The sequence below is a fragment of the Prinia subflava genome, chromosome 3 (genome assembly GCF_021018805.1).
Source record: "Prinia subflava isolate CZ2003 ecotype Zambia chromosome 3, Cam_Psub_1.2, whole genome shotgun sequence".
Lineage (NCBI taxonomy): Eukaryota > Metazoa > Chordata > Aves > Passeriformes > Cisticolidae > Prinia > Prinia subflava.
The window spans coordinates 67,725,905-67,752,778 of NC_086249.1; the positions used below are offsets into that span (position 1 = coordinate 67,725,905).

Below are 26,874 nucleotides of genomic sequence, written 5' to 3' on the forward strand. Positions count from 1 at the left end.
GTTTTTAAACCCCTTGTATTCTTTGCCTCACTAATTGAGTTGATTTTTGGTTAGCAACGAATTTCCTAAAATAGTTGTTGTTGAAATTTGTCATAGCTGATAGGTGCAGGAGGGAGGGTGCAAAAGTTAAGCTTTGCAGCTACATTTTTTAAGGGCAGTAAAACATACCTGAAGAAAAAAACACCATATCTTAAAATCGTGCTGGTTAAGAAAAGGTGCCACCACCAGCAAAACTGACCGAAAGGTAAAAGCGTACATCAGAGACTGTGGAAGGCAGCCACTGGTAATAAGGGAATACAGCTTATGTGGTGAGTGTAAAAGCAGTCCACTAAAATCTTGAAAGGGAAGAACACTAAATAGTCTCATTGTGCACATGCAGCAGATGATCAATCGCCTGTTTTTAAGGCAGCATAAGAGACTCATTCTGTTACTGCTTTTGGCCTCAGTCCGCCCTTTGATGGTGTGTGCACAGTCTGTGCGAAAGCACATGGGATACGTGCCAGGAGTGGAGCCCTCAACTGCATTCAAATGGGAAATATCTTAAAAGGAATGAGGTGCCTTCAGGTTATCATAAAAATCTGCCTCTTCTCCACCCTCTTTTCAAATGGGGTGCATGCCTGGTGGCTGCAGGCCCACTGCTTGAACGTAGTGGTGGGAGTGTGTGGCTGCTCTGTTCAGAGGTGTCGCTTTGCTGCTGATCTCTGGCCTGGTGTGTAGGAGTGATGGATCACACTTCTTCCAACACTTCTCAACTACCCAGTCTAAGCTAAACAGCCAGGTAAAAACCAGCAAGCCCAGGTGTAAGTGCTGTCTTTGTGGTCCAGTGCTATTTTTATAGTCATCTAATCCTTCCTATAGGATTAACACCTATGCTTTGAAAGGGAGGAGAGGAGAAGGGCAGAGAATCTCCAAGTGTCTTGGCAGTGCTAGGTACAGAGCAAAAACACTCAGACCAGTGCTTCTTGCCTTTAATCTCACCTTTCAGGAAATAGACTTGCTTAATATTAATTATGCATTTCATTTTACACCAGAAAGGAGAACTGTTTAAAATTAGAAATCTGTCTTCAGATGCTGACAGCATTGTTCTCCTGTGAGTACTTTTTGAGCCTTCTTTGAAGTATAAATTTCTGACAAGGTTATTTGTTTAAGAACCTTGTGCTCAATCTCATCTGTGAGGTTATTTTTATACTATTTGCTTATCATGAACAGTTCTTGGTTGGTTTTCTTTCATTTCAAAACTGAAGATACATACAGAATTTTTAACATTTTCAAATAACTGAGAAAGTTATGCTGTTAAGAACATGGGGTTGTTATTTTTAATAGTGATTACAACTGTGTATGACTTCAGAAATAGTAATGAAGTTACTGAATGAAGTTTTCACAATCATTTCAATGCAGGTGTTAAATTGGAGTGTAAAAATAATTTGGCAGTGTGATTTGGCTGATCTGATAAAAGGCTGATCAGTACAAGGCTTTTTTTTTTTTTTGTGATTAATGCTGAAAGGACAAATACATTTTAAACCTTGTGTTCAGCCTTTGTGCCATATAGTATTTAAGTATTTGTAAAATATTTAGCATGACAAAACGGTCATATTTCATTTTAGACCATTTGAGCACCCAGAATGTGGTAGGAAGAGAGCATCAGTGGAAGAAATGCATGCCTTTGTGTGGTGGCAGGTGTGAATAATTAATGTACCTTTTTCTTTAGGACAAACATAAATTATTTTCTCTCCTATGAGCTGCTACTACTGTACAAGCAAGTGTAATTAAAACTCAAAGCAAACCAAACTTCTTCCTGACCCATTTCAGCAGTTTTGAAGAAGAGGAGGAGAACAGAGTAGTGTGTGTTTCCATGTGAAACTATTTGTTACTTCAATCAAAAATGAGACCTTTTCAGTGTTCAGAAAATGGTATTTATTTTAGTTGGTTCTTTTAAGCTGGTATAACTGCTCAGTAATATAAAAACAAATACAGAAAAACCTTTCAATCAAAGATTGTGTTCAAGCTGGGATCAGAGATTGTTTGGCTGAACAGATGAAAAATGGAAAAACCTCTATTTGACCATAAACATACATATTTATTTTTTGGTACATAATTAGTGAAATAATTGCTGAATTAACTATGGGAGGTGGTGTAATGTGTCCAAACTTGCTTCTTCTAAAGCTCTGGACATCTTCCAGATATAGCCATGTACTTAAAAAAAACCAAAAAACACCAGAATGTATTGCAGTCTGTGTCAAAGAATGGTCTAAACAAGTATATTTTTTTAGAAAAATTATTGGTGTTTGCTAGAACATGGAAGAATTGTTGAACCTATTAAAATATTCACCATGGGAAGGTCATAAGCAACATACTGTTTTGGATTTTGGTGGGAGTAGAGAGAGGCTGAATTGAGTAGGACTGAGATAATGAGCAGATAGCAAAATATTGAGTGTATAATGCATAAAGCAGGCTAGTTTGACTTCATAGCTTGCAGCTAAATGTGGTGATGCATATTATTCATAATTTAGAACTTGACGTTCCCTGAAAATGTAAAACGACTTTTAAAATGTGATTTCACAGAGCTAAATGAAAGACCGGTTCAAAATGCATTAAGCAATAAGGACATGTAGCTGGAAGTCTGTGAGCTTCTTTTCATTGTAATAAGTTTATAATATTATTTTGGTGTAAGTAAATACCACATCAAGAGAAAAATGGTAATTCTGTAGTATATCAGTCTGACTGGGGCTCACTTCATCTCAAATTGTTAAAACAGATGTCAGAGCTTCTTGTTGTCAGGGTGAAAGATGCACCTGTATTGCTCAGGAAAAGTTCCCTGGCAGTGTGCTCAGATAGCTGATTTGGGGTGGGAAGAGTTGCTCTCTGGAGCTGCAGTATTTTTTCGTTGATTGTACAGGAATCTGGCTGTCAACAGAAACAGGGGCAGGGCACTTCCAGCTGCTGCAGGTACTGCCCAGCCCCTGGGATTGCCAGTGACCCCCCAGCTGTATTCCATCCGTGTGCCATGCCCTCCTGTTTCCTTTCCCTTGCTGCCTCACAGGGTGATGATGGCTGTGGCAGTGAGTGCTCTGGAGGTACAGTCCTGCCACCAGGCTCCATTGCTTCCATGCTTCCATATCAGTGTCCCCTTGGAGCAGGGAAAGCAGCCAAGCTCTGGCTTATGCAGATGCTGCCACAGGGCTGTGGAGCAGGAGCCCATGAAGCTTGCCTAGAACTTGCTGTCTGAGGCATGGCAGCGGGGCCATGCTTCATGGTTGGAAAATGCCTTCCAAGTCCTGTGGAAAACTTGTGTTTTCTTATAGGCCTTGTAACCACACTTAAGTCAGGCACAACTGTTGACTTCAGATGATGTCATTGGTGTGGTGCACTCATTCCTGAATGCTCCCTCTGTCAGCTTGTGTTTACTGTGCCCTGAATGACTCCTGGTTTGCTTCCATACTCAGTAGACTAAGCTTTTAATTTATTGTGTTTAAATTTTTTAGTAGAGATGTCATGGAACTGCACTGAATCAAGATCTCTTGGAACCCTTGTGAGTTCCTGCTTTTGTGGATGTTGTACTTCTCCTGGTCCTGCAAGACTGGAGTTTTGTCAGGCTCTAAATCTCAGATTTTATACGCACAGCATTTCCTTTGAGAGAACTGTCAGATTTTATTTTGAGATAGACTGATCAAAGATAAAATGAGTTTAGAATAATAATATTTACAAATAGTAGAGTAAGAAGCATTTCATTTTATTGAGGCATACTCCAGAGAAAATGCCAAGTGGCATAAATACTACAAGACTGGTGTTCCATCATTTAAATAAGAAAAAAAAATAAGAAAAAAAGGCCTATAAGAAAAAACCCTTTATGAAAACACCTAGCAGGTTTTAATCAGAGGCTTTTAGTCATGGTCTGAGATCAGACAGCCATGTTCTTCTCAGCTAACCTTGAGCACTGTGATAATGCAGGTGGGCTCTCTGCCTTTTTCCCTGTTGGTCAAAAATCTCCACTCGGAGGCACCTTTTTCCCTGTGAGGAAAGATGAAGTTTGGTCTTTGTCAGACAGAAGTCCAGCAAATACTTTAGCTAGACATACATACATACTCACTGGCATGTTACTATTCCTCTGGTTGTGCAGAAGTAAGAAAGCTTCTTGCTGTGAGGATAACTGATAAACCCATTCTTCCTCTTTCTAGCAGCCCCAGCCAAACTGTGAAGACCTGAGAGTAGTCTGGAAGCAGGAGTATTTACTTCTCAATTATTTGTAGGTGCATTTTCAGAGCAGTAAAGTAATACCATTCTTACAGTCAGGCTAACGTGTTTAATGTTCTTCTGCTGCCTCCAACGAAATGCACTTAGCAGGAAGCTCTTCACTGAGACGGTGTGTGTTTGTTTGTGCCTGTGTACAGTGACAGATGGAGTAGAAAGTGGGAAGCTTTCTGTTAGAACTGACATCCAAGGCACAGTGGTCAGTGCAAGCTGGGTGGTGAGTACTGGGAATGCTTTTGGTTTAATGAAGCTGGAGAACATGAAGAGAGTGTATTCAAATATACTTGAACTCGAGACTTATTTTGGATGCCATTGTGTCACATCAAAAGTGCTCTATCTAGAAAAACAGAGGTCTTTTTTTCCCTTCCTTCATTGCAAAGTGTTGACATTTTACCATGGTGAATGCGTAAAAAAATTTGTACTTCTGTCAGCAATTGTTCTTTATGTGTTTTTTGACAGTATTCCTGAGGCTAATGTTTGCTACAACAAATATTAACAAACAGTTAATAACTTGAGTGAATATTGCTTCCTGGTGGCTTAGGTCTCTCAGAAGCACTGGGAATATGTTGGGTAAAAACCTGTTCAGCAAGTTCTTGGGAAGGGGAGCTTGGCTCTTCCCTTCAGACTTTCAAAACCAGCCAACATTGAAGGGTTCAGTGCCCTGCATGACCAGGGTGACAGTGCTGCTGTGGTGGCACGTACATCCTGTGCTTTCCCTAGAAAAACATCATCACTTTAATTTCTCTGGTGTCAGCCTGACTACTGGGTATTTACTTTTCACAATTCATATTAGAGAATGTTAGATAAATTACTTTTGGAAAGATGATTTTTCTACCTGGGGTATTACCCTAGGTGGAAAAAGCCCGGCTTTATTTCTTGGTATCCCTGTGAAACAGAGACCAGACTGCATTGTGATGCTTTTGGGAGGGGGTGGGATTGAGCAGCTGCCCGCTCTCACGTAGGCTGTTGGTATGGGCACTGCCTGGACATGCCAGGGGCAGGCTCTGAGCTGGTCTGCCCACCTGTAATGCTGGTCTTTTCTTCACTTGGTTACTATTGTTTCATTTTACTCTATTATTTACTGGGCTGGAAGAAAGGGGGCCAAGTCTGTAGGTTGAGTGCAAGACCAGTAGTCAAGGATGTGATTGTTCTCTTGTAACAGCGGGGTTTGTGCAATTTAATGGGTTATTATTTGTTCTGAAGTGAGCATAGACCTGTGTTTCAGGGCCTCTTGAGTTAAAATAGGTGCATTTGTCCAAGGAACAAAAATATTTGATTTCAGTGATTGGCCTTTTTATACAGAGACTTTTTTTGCAGAAGACTTGCTGGTGAACTGTAATTTGTGGTATTTTCTGCAGGTGTGGATTTAATGGATGGGCTGATGAAAAGAATCCTTACAATCAGCAGAGTGGTGGCTCTGAGAGCTAATATTGGGCTAGAACATCTGGTCTTTATAGGGGAAGGCTTGCAGTGTGACTCCTCCAAATTACTTGCCAGCTCTGCCAGGGTAGCACAGGCCGGCCTGGAGCAGCCTCAGTGCCTCCCAGTAGGGAGCTTGGGATAAGCCCCCGTGAAGGCAGAACCCAGGGCTTGAGCCTGTTGTGTATCAAGCAGTGCCCAGCAAACCCTCAGTCCTTGGTGTTTTGTGTGACAGGTCTGTCCTGGTTTCACTGTGTTGTACACAGGTATACATGCACCACCTGACATCGCTTGAAGGGCCAGGGGATACAATAAAAACTCACAGCAGAAATTAGCCTTGGTAGACATAAGAAAACTATATCCCTAGTCCCCCTGTTCTATTTCACAGTACTTTTCCCTCAAAAACTAAAACTGCAGTAAAGATGGATTCAGAGCTGCCATCCATGGATGGATAGATATATCTTTAGCTTTAAAACTGGTGTAATTATTGTCAGCTGCCTTGTGGGTATGGTTGCAATATCCACTGATTTTGTAAACAGTTTTGGCAGTGTTGTTTGCTGAATAATTTCTTAGCATAATAATTTTTCTGCCACTAATTGAAAGCGTCTTTGTAACCCTAGGCTTTGTTTTCTTCTTACAGCAAAGAGCTCCAGGGAAAGTTTTGCATGATGCTGTTTGCAACCACCTGAACCTTGTTGAAGGCGACTATTTCGGCCTTGAATTTCCAGATCATAAAAAGATGATGGTATGTAAAAGGATTCATTTCAGCTGGTTTTCATCTGCATGCATGCTGTATTCTCTCCTTCTGCTCCTTATTTGTAAGATATATTTAATCCTCAGTCTTCAAAAGGGAAAGGATTAAAAAAAAAAATTGTTCTTGCTTAGTGAAGACATGTTTTTAAAACCTGATTGTTCCTGTCAGATTTCATCTGCATTGAAAGTAATGGCTAATTCAGACACAAGTTGGGAAAATGTTTTGTTTTTCTAAGTTGCTGTACAAGAAGCCAAAGGCTGGAGTGTTATAAGAGCCTCAACTCTTGATTTTATGGTCCTACTTGATTTGAAGTGCAGAAATAAACTTTCTCTGCTGATAAAAAAGTTGCAATGGTTGTGACAGAGTTCATGAAAAACACTGTGGGACAAGAAAAGGGACAGATAAAATATTACAAGGTTAATAAAAATGAAAGCAAATCCAGGAATCCCCGAGAAATTGATGGGAGTCCTTTCTGGGGAGCTGTGTGGCACAGGCAGATGTCCTGACCCTCAGGAGAGTGAGATCAGCTGCTGGCAACATTCAGGCATTGCACTACCCATATCATGTACCAGAGAAAGCCACAGGCTGATGACTTCGTAGTCTTTAATGACTTTCTTTTGAAGTTCGTTTTATTTTAGACTTACTGTGTAACCTGCTAGCATGTGTGCTAGTTATCTGGATTGCTTTGCCAGTGCATTCTGATGTACAGTGGATTTTGTGCCTGTTAGGTACATTTTGCACCAGTAGTCTGGATGACCTAAAATAGATGACTTAGTGCAATTGTTTAAAAAAGAAAAATCTGTGTTCTTTCCATCTAGCTAAAAAATACATAAAGAACAATATTTTTTAATGAAATGAACAGTAGGAATCTCTTGTCTGTTATGCCTTAGTATTAGACAGGTATTAGACAACAGACATTAAAACAGAATGCTAGTGGCCATAGAGTTCTAGGCTAACTATAATTAAACAGGATTTTTTTTAAATGGATGTTAATCTTTAGAAGGGATCTGCTTCACAGTGTGCTGCTGGAATTACATAAAACACAGTTCACTAGAAAGGTTAGCATTCTGCCAGATACCCTTGGCTGATGCTTGAGGTAACTTGAGAGCTTAATGTAAGTTTTCTAAGCAGTGCAACTGTACAGTACCATTGCAGCAGAGGGTCCATGTTGCTGTGTTAATAATGACATTCTGGCATTATTGATGTATGTATGTAAAACTAAAACAAATCTCAACATCTTTTGTATATACGGTTGCTTTTTAGTTTTCTAGAAGATCAAGAAGGTCATTTGATCAACCTTCTCTACTTCACAGGTCATTAAATTTTAAATAGATGACTGTCTGCGTTTTGCTCAGAGACCTGAAGTAAACTAACAGTTTTCAGCCTTGTGAAAATAAAGTGGTTTATTTGCTTGAGGCAGAACACAGGAGAGATTGAGGTGCTGCCACTGCCTGAGGCCCTCACAGTGGCAGGAATTGACTGGCTGGAAATATGTCCAGACAATCACAGTGGGGGATGCAGGGCTCTGATGAAGAGGAAGGTGGAGAAAACCCTTAAGCACAGTGCCAGTTTGACATGAAGGAAAATGCTTCCATGCACTAAGCATGGTAACTCAGCTGGCCCCTACTCTTGCAAAAGGAAGTACTAGCCAAATATCTGAGAGCACCAGTCCATGTTCATGCTGGTTGGTCCAGTCTTTGCTTCTGAAAAATGGGGAGCTCCACAAACCTTGCCCATATCTAGTCTGTGCCCCAAGAATGGTGAAAGTCAGTGGAATTAATGCCTTCAACCACCCGAAAGCAATTCACAAAAACTCTGAAGCAGAAGATTCGATTATGAATTGTTGTTTCAATGTGAGAGTATTATTTACACTTAAATTATTGTAACCAGTTTGTATGATGCAATTGAGGTGAATGTTCCCTGGGATTTAAAATTTTCTGAGCTTCATAAAGGTCATAATGTAGAACTCAAGCATTGTGCAAGTAAAAAATCCTACAGTTAATGGTATGTCTGAGAAATAAAAGACACATGCATATATTTATATCGTCTGAAGAGAATGAGTTGCTTTTCCATTGTAGAGTGCAATTTTTTGTAAAAGGAAAAATAAATATTTAGAGCATATTTGTTTGTATGTAATTATATGTATGTGAAGTCATAGATTCATAATTTGGCTGTGTTTATTTCAACATGCAAGGCTCCAGACCTCATGTCTGACATATTGACAATGGTATGTCAAGTTGCCTGGCAGCTGTATACATTCAAGCATGCCATGCTTGGAGCAGACAAGATCTGCATGGGAGATGATTGTGGAGGGTCTGAGTGCTCCACTTCCTGCTGGGACAAGGAGAAAAACGAGGCACTGTCGCCAAGCCTGGGGTTTCACAGATTTTCATCACATTTTGTCTGCCCCAGTTCTCCAGCTGCTGAAATCTGGTCACCATCGTGGCATGCCAGCCTTTGTTTAACAAATAAATAAACTAGCCCTGTGGTTCTGGAGAAAATGAAAAACATTAATCTTAATTAAGTCCTTGAATTAGTTTTCCTTTCCAGTTTATAAACCAGTCTGACTGATGGTGTTTAGGTACTGTGTGGGAGCTGCATGATGCAGTTGTTTTGATTGCTTGGGTTTGGCCATAGTGGTGACATTGTTGTTTTGTCCCTCCTTTCTCACTACATGCATTCAGTACATGGATTTGCAGTATCCAGCAGTCTGTTCAAGGATGTTATAACTTGCTTGTAGGATGGCTGGGAAAGTAGAGAAAGGAATGGTGCACTTGTGTGCTCATGCTGTACCATAAACCACCTCTGGGGAGAAGAGAAGGGTTGGGGTTTTTGGCATCAAGCAAAATACATTATTCTCATAATCTCGTAAATTGGCTATTTCATATTCAAGATGTCTTTTCCCCCTCACATTAAACTTGGCAAAATCCCTCACGTTTGTTGTGGATTATGTACATGCAAACTTTCTGAAACAAAACAGTTTTAAGTTATTCAAGTGTCAAAGTGTATCAGGACCAGTTTAACAGGTGATAAAAACTGTCTTGCTGGTCTTGGATAACCGAGTTTCTTTGTCCTCTGAAACAAACAAAAAAAAAGACTTTCCTAGACTGAGAAATATAAGAAGAATTCTATTGAGTAACATTAGTGCATGGGAAAGGGCAGGGCTGTGAGGTCTCTGCTTATTGGAATCACTCATATTAGTAATCATAAAGATGGCACATGGCATTGGAGCAGTTACAGCAGTGATGCAGATCTGCTCCTGTCTGGCTTCTTGGGTGATTTTGGGAAATGGATATTTTGAGTATGTTTCAGTCTCTGCATAATCTAAAATTACTAAAGGTCAAAGAAGTAATAATTTTAATACATACTCTTTTTCTAGAGGAAGACTCAGTTAATTTGGTTTTTAATGGCGTTAACCTTTGTGATGGTTGTAGGGTGTTCTTCCACAAATTCCAGATGTCTTCAAGGGAGGCCCTGTGCAATTTAGTGAGATAACAAAATATAAATCATGGGCATGGGTAGTTACCAGCTGAGGACTGTGAGCTGTCTCCCTATGAATCATCTGGCTTTTACCTTCTGCGTGATTGTCCTTTGGCTTTCTGTAACATTTTGCCCCAGCCTTTCTGGCTGGTGACTGCAGGATGGGGAGATAGGCTCTCAAAACTGTATTTCCACCCACTGCTTTGCTTTTGAAAACTGAAGGAAAGACCCACACACTGTCCTAGAAAATGAGTTGTCAAATGCAGAAGTTACACTGTCCCTAGTCAAGAATGCCTGGGCCTGAATTCCCCAGGTTTATAGAAAAGAGAAAATGTTCCATAGCTCAAAAGTAAGCTTTCTCCCACCCATGCCTTTTCCTGTTGTCTCCTTCACACCTGTGATCTGAGAGGACATTCCTCCTGGGTGGTGGGAGGGAGACTCCTTCATCTCCATGGAGCCCAGCAACAGAGCTCCACAATTATGCCCAGGTCTCATACTGGGATTCTGGTTGGGTCCCCCATACCAGTATGCTGCTGCCATGTCATTTCTCCCTGTGTCCAGCATTCTCAGGCTCAAAGGCAAGCACCAGCTCCATTCACTTCTCTTTCTCAAGATTATTCAGGGTTTGGGGCTTAATGACAATATAGGACTGTCTTTTCCTAAACTCCTCATGTCAGTTGTTCTTTCCACAAAATTAATGGTTCCTGACCACATGTGCTGTGGCTGCTGTGACTGGGACAAGTGAGGGGGGGGATTTCCTCACTGTTTCCCAGCTCTCTGAATCTTCACTGCTTTGAAAGCTGTGCCCATTCACAGTGCTGTTTCCTGAGCATCTCCCAGAATTCTGGGGAGAAAACCCACCATGTATAATTAAAGAAAGCATAATGACCACACTGGAAAAAATAAACAGGTAACTGGTAATCTAGGTATTGCAATTAAAAATGCTCCTCTGCTAGTTTGTTTAGAGATGATAACACCACCCTCTTTTGTTTTCAGGTGTGGCTCGATCTTTTGAAGCCTGTTATGAAACAGATCAGAAGTAAGTACTTCCGTGTTGACATTTCTTTCCTCAGTCTGAGAGTACTTGAATAAATTAGGACTCTGACAGTTGCAATCTTTGTATTCTCAAGCTTCTGCACTAAATTTTGTTGGAATTATTTTTTAATTCTGGCCTGTCCTTAGAAGATGTACCTGTGAAGTTATGTCACAAGAGCATATGAATGAGCTGACCCACCCCATGGGATTTAGTCAGTCACTGGAAGAGGTAGTGGAGGGCACAATTTTGTAGAGTAAAAGAGTGCAGTAAAAGGACTAAAGGAACATACATTGCTGACTGGCAGTAGCAAGAATCAGAATAGAATAAAAAGAATAGGAAGACTTTATTAATGGGAAGGAGATGGCAGATATAGTACAACTGTGTGGACATTGCTGCAGAACCTGTGACTTTTGGAGACCAAGGGGAGGAAACAGTTGGGGAAGCTACAGTGGGTGGTAGGAAAGAATAGGAAATTGTAAATAGCCACCAGCACTGGAAAGAATAGAAGTGAACAGGAGAGGTTCTGATCATTTTGTTTCTCTGTCAAATATCAGCCAAGTTCTTAAATTATTGAGCTTTGCCATTGAGATTCAGTTTTACTAGTGCTTTTCTGGTCATATTAGTCTGAGTTATGCTCTGACAGCTCTCCCTCTCACACAACAGGGATGTATTGGTCCTTTTGTCACTGGTCATACTCATAAGAATTGAAACAATTGTGCTGTTCTTAAAACAGGAATAGTAATTTGCTAGTGGACTTAAAAAGTAAAGTATATTTTAGCTCCCTCCTGTTCTTAAGCAAAGAAAGTAGATACGCATATATTTTATTGGCTCAACTGATGTAATTGCTAAAAACATACTTGGTTTTGTCAGAGTAGCCCTTGACCAAGTTACTGTTTTCTTTTATTGTGTGTAATTTTTATTGGGCAGTATATATCTCCAAATATCCTGCATACCAACAGAAGACAAGAGGTTAGCCTGTCTGTATGCACTGCAGATTACATGAATCATCCCTTGTACATAATTATGCATATTTGGCCAGCATGTTATTGACGTTTGTTAACTTCCTTTGACATTTTCCCTAGGACCGAAGCACATTGTTGTAAAGTTTGTGGTAAAATTCTTCCCACCTGACCACGCTCAGCTACAGGAGGAACTGACAAGGTTAGTAGCTGTGACTATCTCCTCTTGTTAAATCTCTGATGGACAGAGGGGAGAACATGAAATTTAAGATGACTGGATGAGGATCGATGACCTCTTACTTTTAGCTTGGTGTTATTTGTCCCAGCCTTGAATGCATCTGAAAAAATATGCCCTAAGATTCAGCTGCAGTCTGTGCTGAGAGCTCTGCAAAGTGCAGGAGTCCTTTGCATCCTTGGATAGGGAGTTCTGGGAGAGCTTTACTAAGCCCAAGAGAAGTCAGTTTGGCAGCAGAGTTCTCTGTTTGGCATGATGAGGTCATGGGGTATCCCTCTGCCAAGGGACACGTATGACTCTGCACACTCATTTGGGAGAGCGCTGTTTTGTGCTGATTTGCACAAAATCAGCAGCACTGATTTGCTGATTTGCAGCAGCATTGGGCCCTGTCTGTATAGCCAACACAAATGCCAAAGGTTTGTACAGGTGGAAGTGTGACTTTGGAGATGGAGAAGTGCAAAGAAGAAGGAATGAAATGAAAAATAAGAGTGTAGAGAAAGATACACACATGTGCAGACAGAGTACCTTAATACTAATGTTTAAATGTTTTCAATACATTTCAAAAACTTCATTTAACCTTTGATTTCACACTGTATTGTCACAAAAACTCCTGTTTCTCTGTGAGTAAATATGTGTATGAGGGATGTTTAAGGTTCTTTCTCACTAGCAGGTCCTTCATTTATGGTTAGAAACATTGTTTGCTGCAGTATTTTTTCACTGCAACTTTTCACTTTTTTTCTAGTCTACAATATTATTACCTTTTGATTACATGTTTCCATTCTGATTCAGTATTTTCACTGTTAGTTTTTTATTTTCAATCTTCTCAAAAGACAAGGTCTTCTTTTGCAAAGAGCTCTGGTGTCCATATGACTTGCATTATAAAGAACAAATCTACTTTTGTGATGTTCACTGTTTATCTTTGTCGTGTTTTATTTTGGCAATAGAGCATTGGAATCAAAAAAATAAATTATTGCTATTGCTTGATGGCTTGGAAAGAGAAAAACAGAAATGTGGGGTAGGAGGAAGGAGTATTTACTTGGTAAAGACTAAAGAATAAAGGAAAGTAAAAAGAATAAAGGGATGAATGAAAACTTGCAACATGATGTTATTAATGAAACATTTCTGTTTCTGAATAGATGTTATGCATATCTGTTTCTTAGTTTGTGAACTGATAGTTAATTTTTGGTGATCTCTCTCTGTATCTGGAGATGTGTCTCTTAATTCTAATAATTTTCTTTGTTGGATTTTAAAATATGTATGCTAAGGGACTTAAATATATATACACAGCAGTGTGTAGGATGTGAAAGAATATCCATGGGGAACTGCTTGATCACTTCAAGAAGAAGAGACTATAACATTTTTGTTCTATGTTCCTCTACCAGGCTGAATTTTGTATGGGTAGACAGATGTCTGCAGCTTTCAAAAGGATGCTATGTAGATCTGCTGTATTATTTCAGTATGTACACACACAGTAATTTTCCATACTCCTCAAATCAACTTGCCCTTTTCATTTAGTGTACCTACATCTTCTCCTTCAGAAACTTTTCAAATGAGAGCTTTTCTCTAAACCTATTAAAGTCAAAACTTATTAAAATTATTGAGATCCTAGTGTGAGTTCTTCAGAGGAGCTTCAGTCTTTGGAAAGCTTGTTAAAATGTTATATCTCACCACTTCGGGTTTCATATCATCTGCAGGAAAAATGCCCATTGCTAGCTCTTTTTTTTTTTGTTGCTGTTGATTTTTTGGAGGGAAGAATTGGATACTGAGTGGAACTAAGCCAATTTCTGTTGAAGCTAAAAGAAATTTAAGTAATGAAATAATGTCTTGGACTTCTGTTGTCTCTGCATTTAAGCTGGTGATGTAGAATTGCCCTGCATGGCTGAAACAGTTTTGGCAATGTTAGAAAGGGGCTGGTACCTGGACAGTGCAGATATTAGGGCCACAAAGGTATCAGAGCTGGCTAGAGTTGTTTGATCAAGATTTTGTGTCTCACTCCCAAATGAGTGCCAAGGTGGAAGTTTAGAGTTCACTTTGTATTCTACAAGAACCAGCTGATAACTCTACATCACTGGTTTATCTGTCATTTCTTCATGGTTAGAAGCAGCTGCATTATCTCTCACTGAGTACTTAATAGCCGTCACGTTTGCTAACACTGTCATATCTCATTGCTCTGGTTCCAAACAGAGGGGGGAAGGGAGAAAAAGTGGTTTGGTTCTTCAAAGCAGGCACCATATACAGCTGTAATGGCAGTATCTGCTTTATTTACCCTTTAAACTGAGGTAATTCAGATCACTTGTGTAGATTCCAAAACGTGAAGGGAATGTGCAGTCAAAGCCAGAGTTGGGATATTTTCCCCTCTTTCCCTCCTGCTTTGTGTAAGTCTTTGTTCACTTTTGTTTTGCAGGTACCTATTTGCATTGCAAGTGAAGCAGGACCTGGCACAGGGAAGGCTAACATGCAATGATACCAGCACTGCCCTCCTAATCTCACATATAGTACAGTGTAAGTTCCCTTTTTTCTTCTTTCCAGACAGACAAACAGGATGATTGGTTGGACATGCTTTGCAGGGTTACCTTTTGGTAACTGCTGTAGGGACAGGTTTAAGCCATATGGACAATTTATTGTAGTTCTGTATAATGGCATTCAAATACAGATCACTTACTATTTCAGATAAAGAGTTTCTGGTCACTGGGTTTAAATTTTCAAGGCATATTGATAGGCTGCCGAAGACCATTTAAAAAGTAGACTTTGTGGGCAATGGCGAGCATTGAATTCTGCTGAAATCCTGTTTTATTGTACTTTGCATCATGTCAGCAGGGTATTCAAATTCCTGGAGATCTGTATGCTGTCTAGAGAATGTAGTAAATAAGCATGCTTGGAATGCCAGACTAAATCACAGTCCTAAGAGGAAACTGATAGGGAAGAAAAAGAAAACAACAGATTTTAAGCCCTCCCCCCACCTTTTTTAATTGCAAAGTATGCACAATAACACTGTCCAATAGAATCATACATTAATTTTGTTTGTGACATCAAAGCTTCTTTTAGCTTCCACATCACTTGAAAGATAGTGTATGTTTTCCCTTTCAAGACTTTATGGATACTCATCTTGAGAATAACATTAGGAAAAACCATTTAGCAGCAAGTCTAGTGGTTGCAATAGACATTGTTTTACATGGTCCTTGTACAATTCCGTATTGTGAACTTCCACTGTAATGCTGTTGTATGGAAATTACAGTCAACAAAGACATGTGGAAGCTCTTTAGAGGTGAGCAGATAAATCTCGTGATTCTTTGTCATAGTCTGCTGGAGAGTTAGGGCAGTTTCTCATCAATTGCTGTTGGAAAGGCAGGCATTTTATGGTTGTGTTTGCTGTGGTCATCACTGACCAGTATGACTGAGTAGCAGCGAGATGCTGTGAAATTCTGTAGTCCTCATACCATTTTAAAATTGAGTATTTTGGCAGCACAGACTTAAATAAAACCCTTGATTTGTGAGGTTTTTATCTCTTTTTTTTTTTGCTGTTACAGTCTTCGGTAATCCAGGTGTATTTCCTTTTCTCGGTTAAGCAAGTTCTAACTTTCTTTAATCTCAGGCAATAAAAAAAATCTTGATCATTTGGCGAAATTGAGTCTCTTTTGCTAAGCTGCATTCTAGAAGGCTGAGTTTTCCTACTAAACATCTGTGCACCAAAGAAAGATGTTGAGGAGTGGACACCCTAGTGCATGTGTTGCTCTTCATTTGAGCTATTGCTTTATGATCATGTTTGCTAGAAACCTCTGCTAGAAGTGTGCAGTCGTCCTTTTTATTAGTCCATCTTGTGTCTCATGAATGTTTTTCTGTGAAAATTTTCTTGGGCAGGAGTCTATAGCTGTGTCTTACCTGCATGGCTGTCTTTATTTATTTTGTCTCTAGCTTATTTTTCAATAGCAAAAGAAATATGATGTATTTGTGTGCAGTAAAAATCAGAGTAAACAGATGATAATAGTAATGGTATCAAAAGGGAAAGATTGAGAGTGCAGGTTAGTTATTGTATGTCTTACTAATGCTGTGCCAGTGAGTGGTTTCCATGGGGAATATCTGATTCCAGGAGGCCCATATATTATGTATGCAAGCTTATGTCAGTGTTATAGACTGTAACTTATCATAAAATCACAATATGACAGCAAATAGGTTTCTGCTAAATTAGCATGTATATTACAGAATGAATTTTTTATTCTAAACATTCAGTTTAAAACTACCTTTAAAGCATTGTAAAAGTGTTAGAAGTAAGAGGACACTTGGATACTGCGAACGATGCACTACAGTGAGTGTGTGAAGTATGAAGATGGGCTGACCATGAGCCAGAGTGTGCCCAGGTTGCCAAGAAGGCCAATGTCATCCTGGTCTGTATCAAGAATAGTGTGGCCAGCAGGACCAGGGCAGGGATTGTCTGTCCCCCTGTACTCAGCATTGGTGAGGCCACACAAGTTTTGTGTCCCTCAGAAACACACTCAGGTGCTAGAGTGTGTCCAGAGAAGGGCAAGAAAGCTGCAGAAGGTTCTGGAGCAAAGGTCTTATTAGGAGTAGCTGAGGGAGCTGAGGTGGTTTAGCCTGGAGAAAAGGACAGCTGGAGGGGGTTATCATTCTCTACAATCGCCTGACAGGAGGTTGTAGCGGGGCAGGGTTCAGCCTCTTCTCCCAGGTAACAAGTGACAGGACAAGAGGAAATGGCCTCAAGTTGTACCAGGGAAGGTTTAGATTGGAGAGTAGGAAAAATTTCTTCATGGAAATAGGAAAATCAAGCATTGGAATCGGCTTCCCTAGGAAGTGGTAGGGTCACCATCCCTGGAGGTATTTAAAAGACGTGTAGGTGTGGCACTCGGGGACGTGGTTACTGGTGGACTTGGCACGGCTGGGTTAGCGGTTGGATTTGATGATCTTAGAGGTCTTTTCCAAATGAAGCAATTTCATAATTCCATTGTAAGAAGAAAAGAGCTGAAATGCAACGCATTATATGTATCAGAAAGGCTAATGCAGACAGAATACAGCGTGGTGTCATGGACTTGCAAGGTAAAAGAAAAACCATCGGCAGTGTAAATAAGTCTTTGGCTAAATCACATGATGAGATTTTAAGGAATAGTTAGATGTGAGGCTGACTATATTTACCATATAACTCTCTTTCATTCTCAATGGAGTGCTACTAGAAAGTCATTAAAGGTAGAAAAGGAGGGTAAGGCGGTAAGTAAAAGCTTGTGGAGTACGAGGTCAGAGAGAACAAGTTCAGAAGTAATTTGAAAGCCAGGAAGACAATTTTGATAATGGATTAGCAGTTGAAAAATGCTGAGAACATTTTAGAAATCGTGTAGAGGTGAAGAAAGTGTCTTCTATACTGTTGACTCTGAAGAAAGCCCTACAGGTGTGTTAAGCTTATCTATGTACACGGACATAGGGGTTTTGAACTGCATTTTGAAGAATCAGGCCCATGTTATTTGAGGTGTTGCAAACTTTGGTGGGTTTATGGCTTCATTAAAGAACAGAAACTTGCCATTTATTTGAGGTAGGATTAAAAACAGACCTTGAAGATTTTTGAGTCTGGGATTAGTAAAACTGGAAGCAGAGAGCTGTTTCTGAGATGGGGACAAATGGCACAATTTTAAAAAGGGAAATTCTCAAAGATTATATAGTATTTCTACCATTTTAAGGAATGATTGAGAGCAGATGGGGTGAATGAGGGAGTGTAAATCAGACAGTCTCAGTTTTCAACTCTTTTCCACCTCTGACCTTCAAAGTAAAAATGTCATCATGTGTCTGCAGGCACTTTGGGTCAAAAAAGCTACTGCTCTGTCATTCACAGATGCTTTGGTTCCTCGTTTTTAGTGCCAACACCAGGCTGCAGTTTCCCCTGTGCATTTAAGTCCCAGTTTGTCAGAAGTGCAGTGTTTTAAATGTGATCTGAAGCCTCTCCTTTTTCTGAACAGACTTAGTTTGAACAGAAGTGGATCAGGGGTTCATGCACATGGGCAGAACTGAGGCAAGGCTGAAGCAGGTGTATGTGAGCGTGGGTCTGTCATATCCTGGGTCAGCTGTGCAGCAACGTGTCTGACTGCAACCTGCATTTAATTTGAGGGCACAGTATTTTAATTTCCCTGTTGTTACCAAGGCAGCAGCCTTTGTTGCAGCGATGTTGCTATTACTCCATCAGGTTTGCAGGCAGAAGCTGCTATGCCTGTTCTGTGAAAAAACTAACAGCAAGATTTTCAGAGACATTCCAAGAATAGCAGGCAACAAGATAGTAATTTGGCACCCACAGATAGATTGCCTGCCCCTCACCCCCACACCTACCAAGAAAAGGAAATTTCACTGAATGGGCTGCAAAATGGAAGGTGGGTGTGCCATACTGTTGCACACACAGTGTTGAATAACTGCAGCAGATGGGAGCAGCTTTGAGGAGGAGGGAGACAGAATGTGTCTCAAACTGCTGCAGAATTAGAGGAAGACGAAGGTTTCATAATCCCATGAGGTGGATTACAAGTTAGTCTTCAAACAAGCAAACAGAACCGTCTTTCTGACTTTCTCTCAAAGGTTATCATGTGGGACATGGGTCTGGAGGAAGCTAGTGCTTGGGTGCTCCATGGAGAGGCCCTTGAGCACCATGGGAGTGTGAGAGAGATGGATGAGTTCTGCTCAATGAGTGCTGCTCTCCCTGTTACCCCTGCCCTTATACCCCACATCAGTCAAGGCAGCACTGATGGCTTCAACTCTTCAGTTGACATCCAACAACTTATTTAGTTATGGTAGATGGGAGAAATCCTGAGGCTTATTCTCACATATCAAATACTAACACAGAGGAGAAGAGAGTAATCTGTGGAAGATAATGTAATGGGAATCCGAATCATAAAACCGTGATGCAGGTTGCAAGGAGCTATGTTTGCTTCTCTGCCCTCTTCCCAGCTGTCCGGGTCTTTTGGATTGACCAGATTATTCAGATGTAATATAGTGTTTTAATAGACTCCTCTTAAAATTCTCCACAGCTGAGATTGGGGATTTTGATGAAACCATAGATCGTGAACACTTAGCGAAGAACAAATATATACCTCATCAAGAAGCACTAGAAGACAAAATCATGGAATTTCACCGTAACCACATGTAAGACTCCTTTGTTTTTGTTGTTGGCCTTCTTTTCCTGTAGAGTAGTTCTAATGGTAAGTATATGCTAGATCTGAAGTACAAGAGAGCTTTGAACGTCTGAGTTTCTCAAAGGTTGCTTCTCAAAAACTGTTAAAGCCTATGAACTTTCTGAAGGTTAGTCCTGCCTTTTTCCCATCATCATAACAAGATGTTTAAAGCACAATTGATTCGATATTCATTCAAGCATGCTGTTATTTTACAGTCTATTTCATACAAAATGCTTTACTGCTGATTTTGTGCATGCAGGTATGATTGCAAATCACGACTGATCAGTCAGGCACTTCTGACAGTAGTCCTTTGGTTTCAAGGACACTGAATGTTGCCTCTCAACCTTTCCATGCTGTATTTTGAGATAGGTTGAAGAAGGGGCTTAGTAATAGTTTTAGGAAAAGCACAGAGTGCTTGCAGAATTATGGATTTGGGGGAGCAGAATTTAAGATGATGATGTAAATTGGTATCCTAATTTCTGGAGAAAAGACCTGTACTAGGAAGATGGTAAACAGAAGTACCAATAAGGCATAGAAAAGTATTTTTTAGGTGTAGAGAACATTTCAAGATGGGAACGTTTTCATTTTTGAGCTAGGTTGATTAATAGGCAAGTGGTAGTGATTTCTATGGCAGTAATAATCAAAGCTTTATGTAATTTCATCACAATTAATGATGTGGTGCTTATGGCTTCACAACATTTATGGTAAGGTTTTCATGACTTCTGTTTTACTTCATCTTGGTATTACATTCACTTTTACAATGAATAGCATCATTACACGCTTCCATTCATGATTTTTTTTAGGAATATGGCATGTTTGCCAGTGGAAAAAACAAAGGGACGTAGTAAATTCTGTTAGAGCTAATGATTTAAAATCTAGCTGTATCAGTTGTCTCGGAATTGGAGCAATCAAAATTTATAATAGACTGTAAAATCAGTGTATTTGATATTTGTTTAGACTACATTGTTGTTCTAGTTGATTTAAGTCTGGGGACGGAGAAAAACCATACAGAAATTATACCTCTGACAGTTTTCAGTCTCTTTGATCAAATGTCTCTTTGTTCTCTGGAGGACCTCTTGACCTCTATTAAGAGGTGTGACAAGCTTGTGAGTGTTGTCTGTTTTCTTTCTCAAGGGGCCAGACACCAGCAGAGTCTGACTTCCAGCTTTTGGAGATTGCCCGTCGGCTGGAGATGTACGGGATACGCTTGCATCCAGCCAAGGACAGGGAGGGGACAAAAATCAACCTGGCTGTTGCCAACACAGGCATCCTGGTGTTTCAGGTTAGAGCTGCTTGTGATTTTGTACTTCATAAAGCAGAGATTTCTGGCAGCAGTAAGAATTTAGGAACTCAGCCATGTTTACAAGTATTCAGTTGGGAAAATGCAGGAAGTTCCAAAATTTTTCCAAGAATGATCCTAAACCTATTATAGCTGCATTAGGTCCTTTGCTCCCAGGGATTCCTACTTTATGTGAATGCACAGTGTAGAACTCCATCTGCATCCACAATGTGCTGTTCAAGATGCAAATTGAGCCGTGGCTCAAAATTTGCAGGTTGGTCATGCTGACTTCTCCTACATGTAGGAGCAGGTAGGTCTTGCAGGTATGGTGCATATTAAATGGGTGAGAAGCAGAGACAAGTAAAACAACAGACACCTGGAGTCCATGCAGAAAAATGAAGGCAGTAAATACAAGTTCTCTGTAGTGTTACTGCGTCAAAGTTTTTACCATTTTCTTGACCAGCCTTGGCCATTGTATCTTTGCTGAATCTGTGGATCTTACTTCTTTCCCATAAAGATCCAAACTGTTTTCCTTTTATTTCTTTCCTCTCCTTTCCCGCTCCAGTCAGTCTAGTAACTATTCATGAAGCATCATTAGTAAATTTGTCAAATTCTCATTCTGCAGTTTCCATTATGTAAATAATGAATTTGGCTTTTACAATGTTGAAGCGACAGGTAGTCAGCTGGTGTCAGCTGCTGTCTTGGTTTGAAAGACAGATATCTGCTAGGAAGGGGCAGGACCTCCCTAGAGATGGAGAATTCAAATCCCCTCCCTCCAAATTATTCCAATTAAAAAAAAATTAAAGGAGCTTTCAGACAGAGGTATGGGGGTAGGAATAACAGTTCTTTACTAGTATATATGACAAAACGACAAACAAACAACAACTACAGCATCAGTAATAAACAGAACCAAGAACCTTGAGGGCTTTCTTTTACAAAAGCCCAGAGCAGTTTGATCTGGGTGCCCCTGCAGGGCTCTGAGAGGCCGAACTGGAAGGGAGGAAAGTCCCGGGCTGGTGGATGAGATGAGGAGCTCTGCGCTGGCAGCTGGAGCAGCAGGGGTGTCCCGGCAGGGCTGGGCAGTGCAGGGCTACAGAGTAGCAGGGGAACCTCCAAGCTTCGAAGAAGCAGCGGCGGTGGGGGGAGAGGCTGGAGAAAGCGAGCTCAGGATTCCCGGGTACACAGCAGATGACGATAGATTTCCCAGGACGAGGCAGAGGCAGAGGGCAGCCTGACCGTCCTCCTCGGCGCTGAGAGCAAGAGTGCCTCCCCCTCCCCCAGATCTGTCTTTTTGCCTTTCCCAAAGCTCATCATCTCTCCCCTCTGAGGGACACTCCCAGGGACTCAGAAACAATAGGTGTAGCCTTGTGCTGCCATATCCCTCAAGTACCCCTTTTGTTCTGACTAAGTAGTCATCAAGGCTTCTTGGAAACTTATGGGAAAAAATTCTGTGAGAAGAAAAAAACCAAATCTAACCCCCAACAGCCGCTTTCACTTTAGATGTTTACCTGACTTTGTGCTAAAAACAGTAAGTAAGCTGTTCTTTAAAATGTCCCTTTTTACAATTGTCAGAAAAGACTATTCATTTTAACTGTTTGACTGTGAATAAAATACTAGTATTTCCAGCCTTACAAAGTACTTTGAGTTCTTTCATAAAGAAAAGTAACAGCAAGAAACAAGCCCAGAGCTGTTTGACCCAAATGCTCTGAGATAAGATTTAAAAATCCCAACCAAACAAACAGCCAAAAAGAGGCAGCAAATTAAAAAGATCACTGATCAACTAAATGAGGTGGTAGGAGAACCCAAAACTGAAACATAGGTTGAAACATGAGAACACTAGGGCAGTGTTAGAAATGCATATAACTCAAGCAATTGTATGTTCAGGCCCTCCCCCTGCTCCCTCACAGCATTTTCATCACCTGAATTAATGATTTGCCAAGCCTTGTGAATTAAGACTCTCTTCCAGGTGGAAGTGTGTGTCCACAGAAAGCAGCATGGACCTCAGAGTCCCAGCAGGCAGCTGACATCCTTCTGTAAAGTATAGCTGCAGGCTGAGGGCCCAAGGCTTGATTTGTCAAGGTCTGAAGTCATGTCTTCTTGACCTAATGTTCCAAAACAGTTTCATTTTGTTTTCAAAGTTTCTGAAAAGCTTGGAAATTTTACTGGGTCGAGCTCCAAGACTGAATGGTGAAAAGGAAGTCAGGCTCTGACCTGCTGGAGTCTGCCCAGGCGTCTGTCAATAGACTTAGGGCTTCCTTCAACCACTTCATAGGTCAAGAGCTAAGTTCTTATTTTCATTTTGGTTATAACTGATAGAAACTGAAATATCAGGCTCTCATTAGAATGACCCCAATGAAAATAAAGGATGACTCTCAAATGGCATAAGCTGTAGTCAGACTTATTTAAAAGTCTGCCATTTATTTATAAATCAGTGTCAGTGCTGCTGATTATTTTAAGTAGATTAATTATGTGATTCTTAGACAGCTGGTTGGCTTAGCAGAGATCATTACACTGTCATTACTCCTACAGCTGTCTGGTGATGGTACCCAAATCAACATGTGTTTCTGCATTTAGCAATCCTGTAGTAGTTCTCTGAAACTTCTGTGCTGTGCTCTAGGAAACTTTTGCATTGAAGTCCTAATTGAACAAATTGCTGTAGTGAATATTTTAGTATAACACCACCAATACCTGCTGACGTAGATTAAGAAAGAAACTTCTGGGGGGTAGGGGCTAATGCTGTAGTGGCTGAGAGTTGGAGTATTACGAAGATGATTTCCTTCTCACTGTTTGCTTATGGTATTGGTTGTGTCTTCCCAGAAGATCATTTTGTGGCTCTTCAGAGACAAATAGTTTGTTTAGATTGCTTTTGCTTCTGGTGCTCAAGGTCAAAATAGGCACAGTGTTTTGTACTTCCAGTACAAAACCTGCAGTTCATTGTTTTTTCCACAGCAATATTTAAAGGGTATTTATTTTGCCCTGCAGACATTAAAAGAGGGAGGAAATCCACCTTATCAAAGTGAGGTGACGTGTCTGGATGCCCTGCATTTTCTGTCACTGGTGCAAATGGAGTGAAGCACCTTTGGAAGGTGATTTAGTCCACAGAAAATCTTGAGTCTGCATAGTGGCACAAGATAGCAAAATCTGCTCCACCCTGTCTTGTGCGGTGATACTGGGTTGAGTGTTTTCACAGTAACTAGTCTTGTATTCCAAGAGTTTAACCATAAGTGCCTTTCAGTCATTGCACCAGATGTTTATGGTTTGCATTATCAGAGGATGAGTTATAAGAAATATCATCATTTCAAGTTAAGTGAGCAGATGATTAATTTATGACAAGCTTCCTTAGTGGTTTAGATTTTTCCATTCGGATCTGGAATGATTAAATCCAGCTGGCTTTGTTCTCTGTAGGGTCACACCAAGATCAATGCCTTCAACTGGGCTAAGGTTCGGAAGCTGAGCTTCAAGAGGAAACGTTTTCTTATCAAACTACGGCCTGATGTGAATGTAAGTCCTCGTTAGGAGTCGATGAAGTTGACAAAAGGTTATTTGATAAATTTCTACTCACAGATCACACGTGGTTTTTATCACTTCATGAATATTTTAATTGATTGTGTTCACTGTTGGTACTGTGCCCATCAACCTGGCATCTCAGGTGAGCAGTCCTGGCAAAGAACATGTAAACTGAGTCAATCGTAATAGAATATCCCAGAGTCATCTTCTGGTTGCAACTCTGGTACTGTATCATCAATTCTTAAGGTATAGCATATAATCAACTTCTTCTCATTAACGTTCAAACTGCTGCTTTATCTCTGTCATATTTGTCAATGAAAGGAAGTTTGAGCAAAGCTTTGATACCAACAGGCAGACCAGTGATGTCTCAATGTCAGAAGGATAGGGCCTGTTAAGCCTGAAAGCCAGTAAGTTGGGAAGAAACTTTTGGGGGTTTTTTGGGTTTGGGTTTTTTGGGGTTTTTTGGTTTGTTTTTTTTTAGTGTAGCACCTGATTTGTCAATGCATTTCTCTAGTCTGTGTTGCTTACCAGCTTACATTGCAAATGCTATCCCAATTTTCAGAGTTCATTCCAGGACACCCTGGAATTCCTTATGGCCAGTCGAGATTTTTGCAAGTCTTTCTGGAAGATCTGTGTGGAGCATCATGCCTTTTTCAGGCTTTTTGAGGAACCTAAACCAAAGCCTAAACCTGTTCTTTTTTCTAGAGGTTCTTCATTTAGGTTCAGGTAAGACATGCTTTCTTTCCACCTTTGTCACCTCTCCATTTCAAAATCTCATCCATAATGTTCTAGGATTAACCCTGTTATTTTCAAATCACCTTTTTTACATTGTAGTTTGCTCCTTTATATTTTCCATTGCATCTTCTCAGCCAGAATAGTGCAAAGAACACTGTAAGGGAAAGCCCTGAATTAATTTTGTAGTAGCTGTTGCAAAATAGTTTTCTGGAGGTAAGATATAAAGTATATAGGGTCCAGCAGGTTTTGCACAAGAAAGTTCACCTGTGTCCTAAGCAACACTGGCTAGCAATTTTTGGGGATTCTTTGAATCCTCTGCTCCTAGGATGTCCTAGGATGGGGTCTTTCCTATGTATCAGAGTAGAGAATTGTATTTCTGTTGCATGTCCCTGTGATAAACCCATATTTGTGCAGTTAAAAGCAATGGCTTTATGCAAGGACCTTTATGTTCACAAAGGATTTATGTGAAATGACCACGTTTTCTAAGACCAGGTATACCTGCGATATTGTTAGACCTGTAGGAAAGCTTTTAATAGTTGAATTATTGTTTTGAGGTTTTTTAATAACACTGGCAGAAGCATCCTTGTAGATATTGCATTGTGTATGCCAGGGGGAAATCCTTTTATTCATACAGTTTATTTTGTTTGTGAAGCTGATACAAGCTGTACAGCCAGAAACGCTCTTTGCTGAGATGAATGATGCACTCTAGATGCCTTGCACAAGAACGTAGTGTATATATAGCCATTCTGACTCTCTTCCCACTTTGTTTGCTGCCTGCAAAGTAAATTAATTAATATGGAAGGACCTATGTTGGGTAAACAAGCTATAACTTGTTAAGTTTCTGCCTGAAGGGGATAGAAAACAGTATGTGCATTCAACTTACCTCAGGCTTTGGAGAGCAGGTTTTGGCTTCATCCTCCACTCACTGTGATCTATGTTACTACATTCAGGAACCTTTTCCAGGCTCTGAAAGCCTCTAATGAATTGGAAGAATTTGGCTCTCAATTGAGCATTCTTGAGGTGTGGGTTTCCTGTGCTGCTTTTAGTTTGCTTTGGAGTTTATAGCTTTGCACAGTAGACGGTGCAGGGCTTTCTCACCACTTCACACTCTGTAAGAAGAAAGGGATTTCCACCCTAAATCTCTGCAGAACAGGTGTTTTATTGTAGCAACCAAGGAATGAAGTGCAAGGCAGGAGGTTTCATCTTGGTTCCAGAGTTTACCAATATCAGATAAGGCTGGTATTTGACTAAAAAGGATTCAAGAATATATTAATTCATGAGAGGAAAGCTTAACCCCTGCTTCACTGTCCATTGTCGTGACTTCCCAGTAATGTTGTACCCTAGAGGCCCACACAACTGAATTTAAGCAGTTCTGAAATGGCATCAAAAAGTAGCTCCATAGCAAAAAAAGAGGCAAGTAACATGCAAAATGCTAAAAATATGTGTATATCTGACCAGATTCCCTTCTGTATGATCTTAACATGAGTTTCTGCTGATAGTGACAAATACTTTTCTGATTGCTGTGACTTTATATGCAAGCCAAATGCAAGTTTATGATGACCAGGTGGTATATTGTATTAAATACTTTGCTCTGGTTTTCTTCCAGTGGTCGGACTCAGAAGCAAGTTCTTGACTATGTTAAGGAAGGAGGGCACAAAAAAGTGCAGTTTGAAAGGTGAGAGGAAATAAATTTATTATCCTAATATGTCGTGATTTCCAGTTAATTATAGTCTGAGATCTTGGCACCAGTCCAAGGAAAAAAATTCCTTCTCTGCTGATTTGACAGTTTATCACATGTGAAATATCCTGTGGTCATGAATGTTGTAGCAGAAGTTTCATAACTTATAGTTCACTTAAAATCAGTAGTCTTCAATCTGTTTTTCAGCAATGAACGTCCTACAATCACAGGTAACTTTCTCCCAACTTGATTTGCACCCTCTTTGCTGGGATGTGGTTAATGTATGTGAACAGATGTGTTCAGCTCAGAATAAAACTGAAAGTAAGAAAAAGTACAGCCAAGCTCAAGGGAGAGGTCTCCAGGGAAACTGCAAGTCTTCTAGCTTGCTAG

At 40.3% G+C, this 26,874-nt stretch overlaps 1 protein-coding gene across 6 annotated transcripts in view; it reads left to right on the forward strand.

Moving 5' to 3' along the window:
- FARP1 (FERM, ARH/RhoGEF and pleckstrin domain protein 1) overlaps nucleotides 1-26,874 on the forward strand; it is a 202,496-nt gene that overhangs the window by 127,067 nt on the left and 48,555 nt on the right. For all 6 annotated transcript variants that reach the window (XM_063392335.1, XM_063392339.1, XM_063392340.1 and 3 more), the window contains exons 3-11: nucleotides 6,308-6,412; nucleotides 10,898-10,940; nucleotides 12,020-12,098; nucleotides 14,536-14,633; nucleotides 19,142-19,256; nucleotides 20,420-20,567; nucleotides 23,970-24,065; nucleotides 24,634-24,797; nucleotides 26,413-26,481. In XM_063392335.1, the coding sequence (XP_063248405.1) occupies nucleotides 6,308-6,412; nucleotides 10,898-10,940; nucleotides 12,020-12,098; nucleotides 14,536-14,633; nucleotides 19,142-19,256; nucleotides 20,420-20,567; nucleotides 23,970-24,065; nucleotides 24,634-24,797; nucleotides 26,413-26,481 (917 nt within the window). The remainder of the gene's footprint in view (nucleotides 1-6,307; nucleotides 6,413-10,897; nucleotides 10,941-12,019; nucleotides 12,099-14,535; nucleotides 14,634-19,141; nucleotides 19,257-20,419; nucleotides 20,568-23,969; nucleotides 24,066-24,633; nucleotides 24,798-26,412; nucleotides 26,482-26,874) is intronic.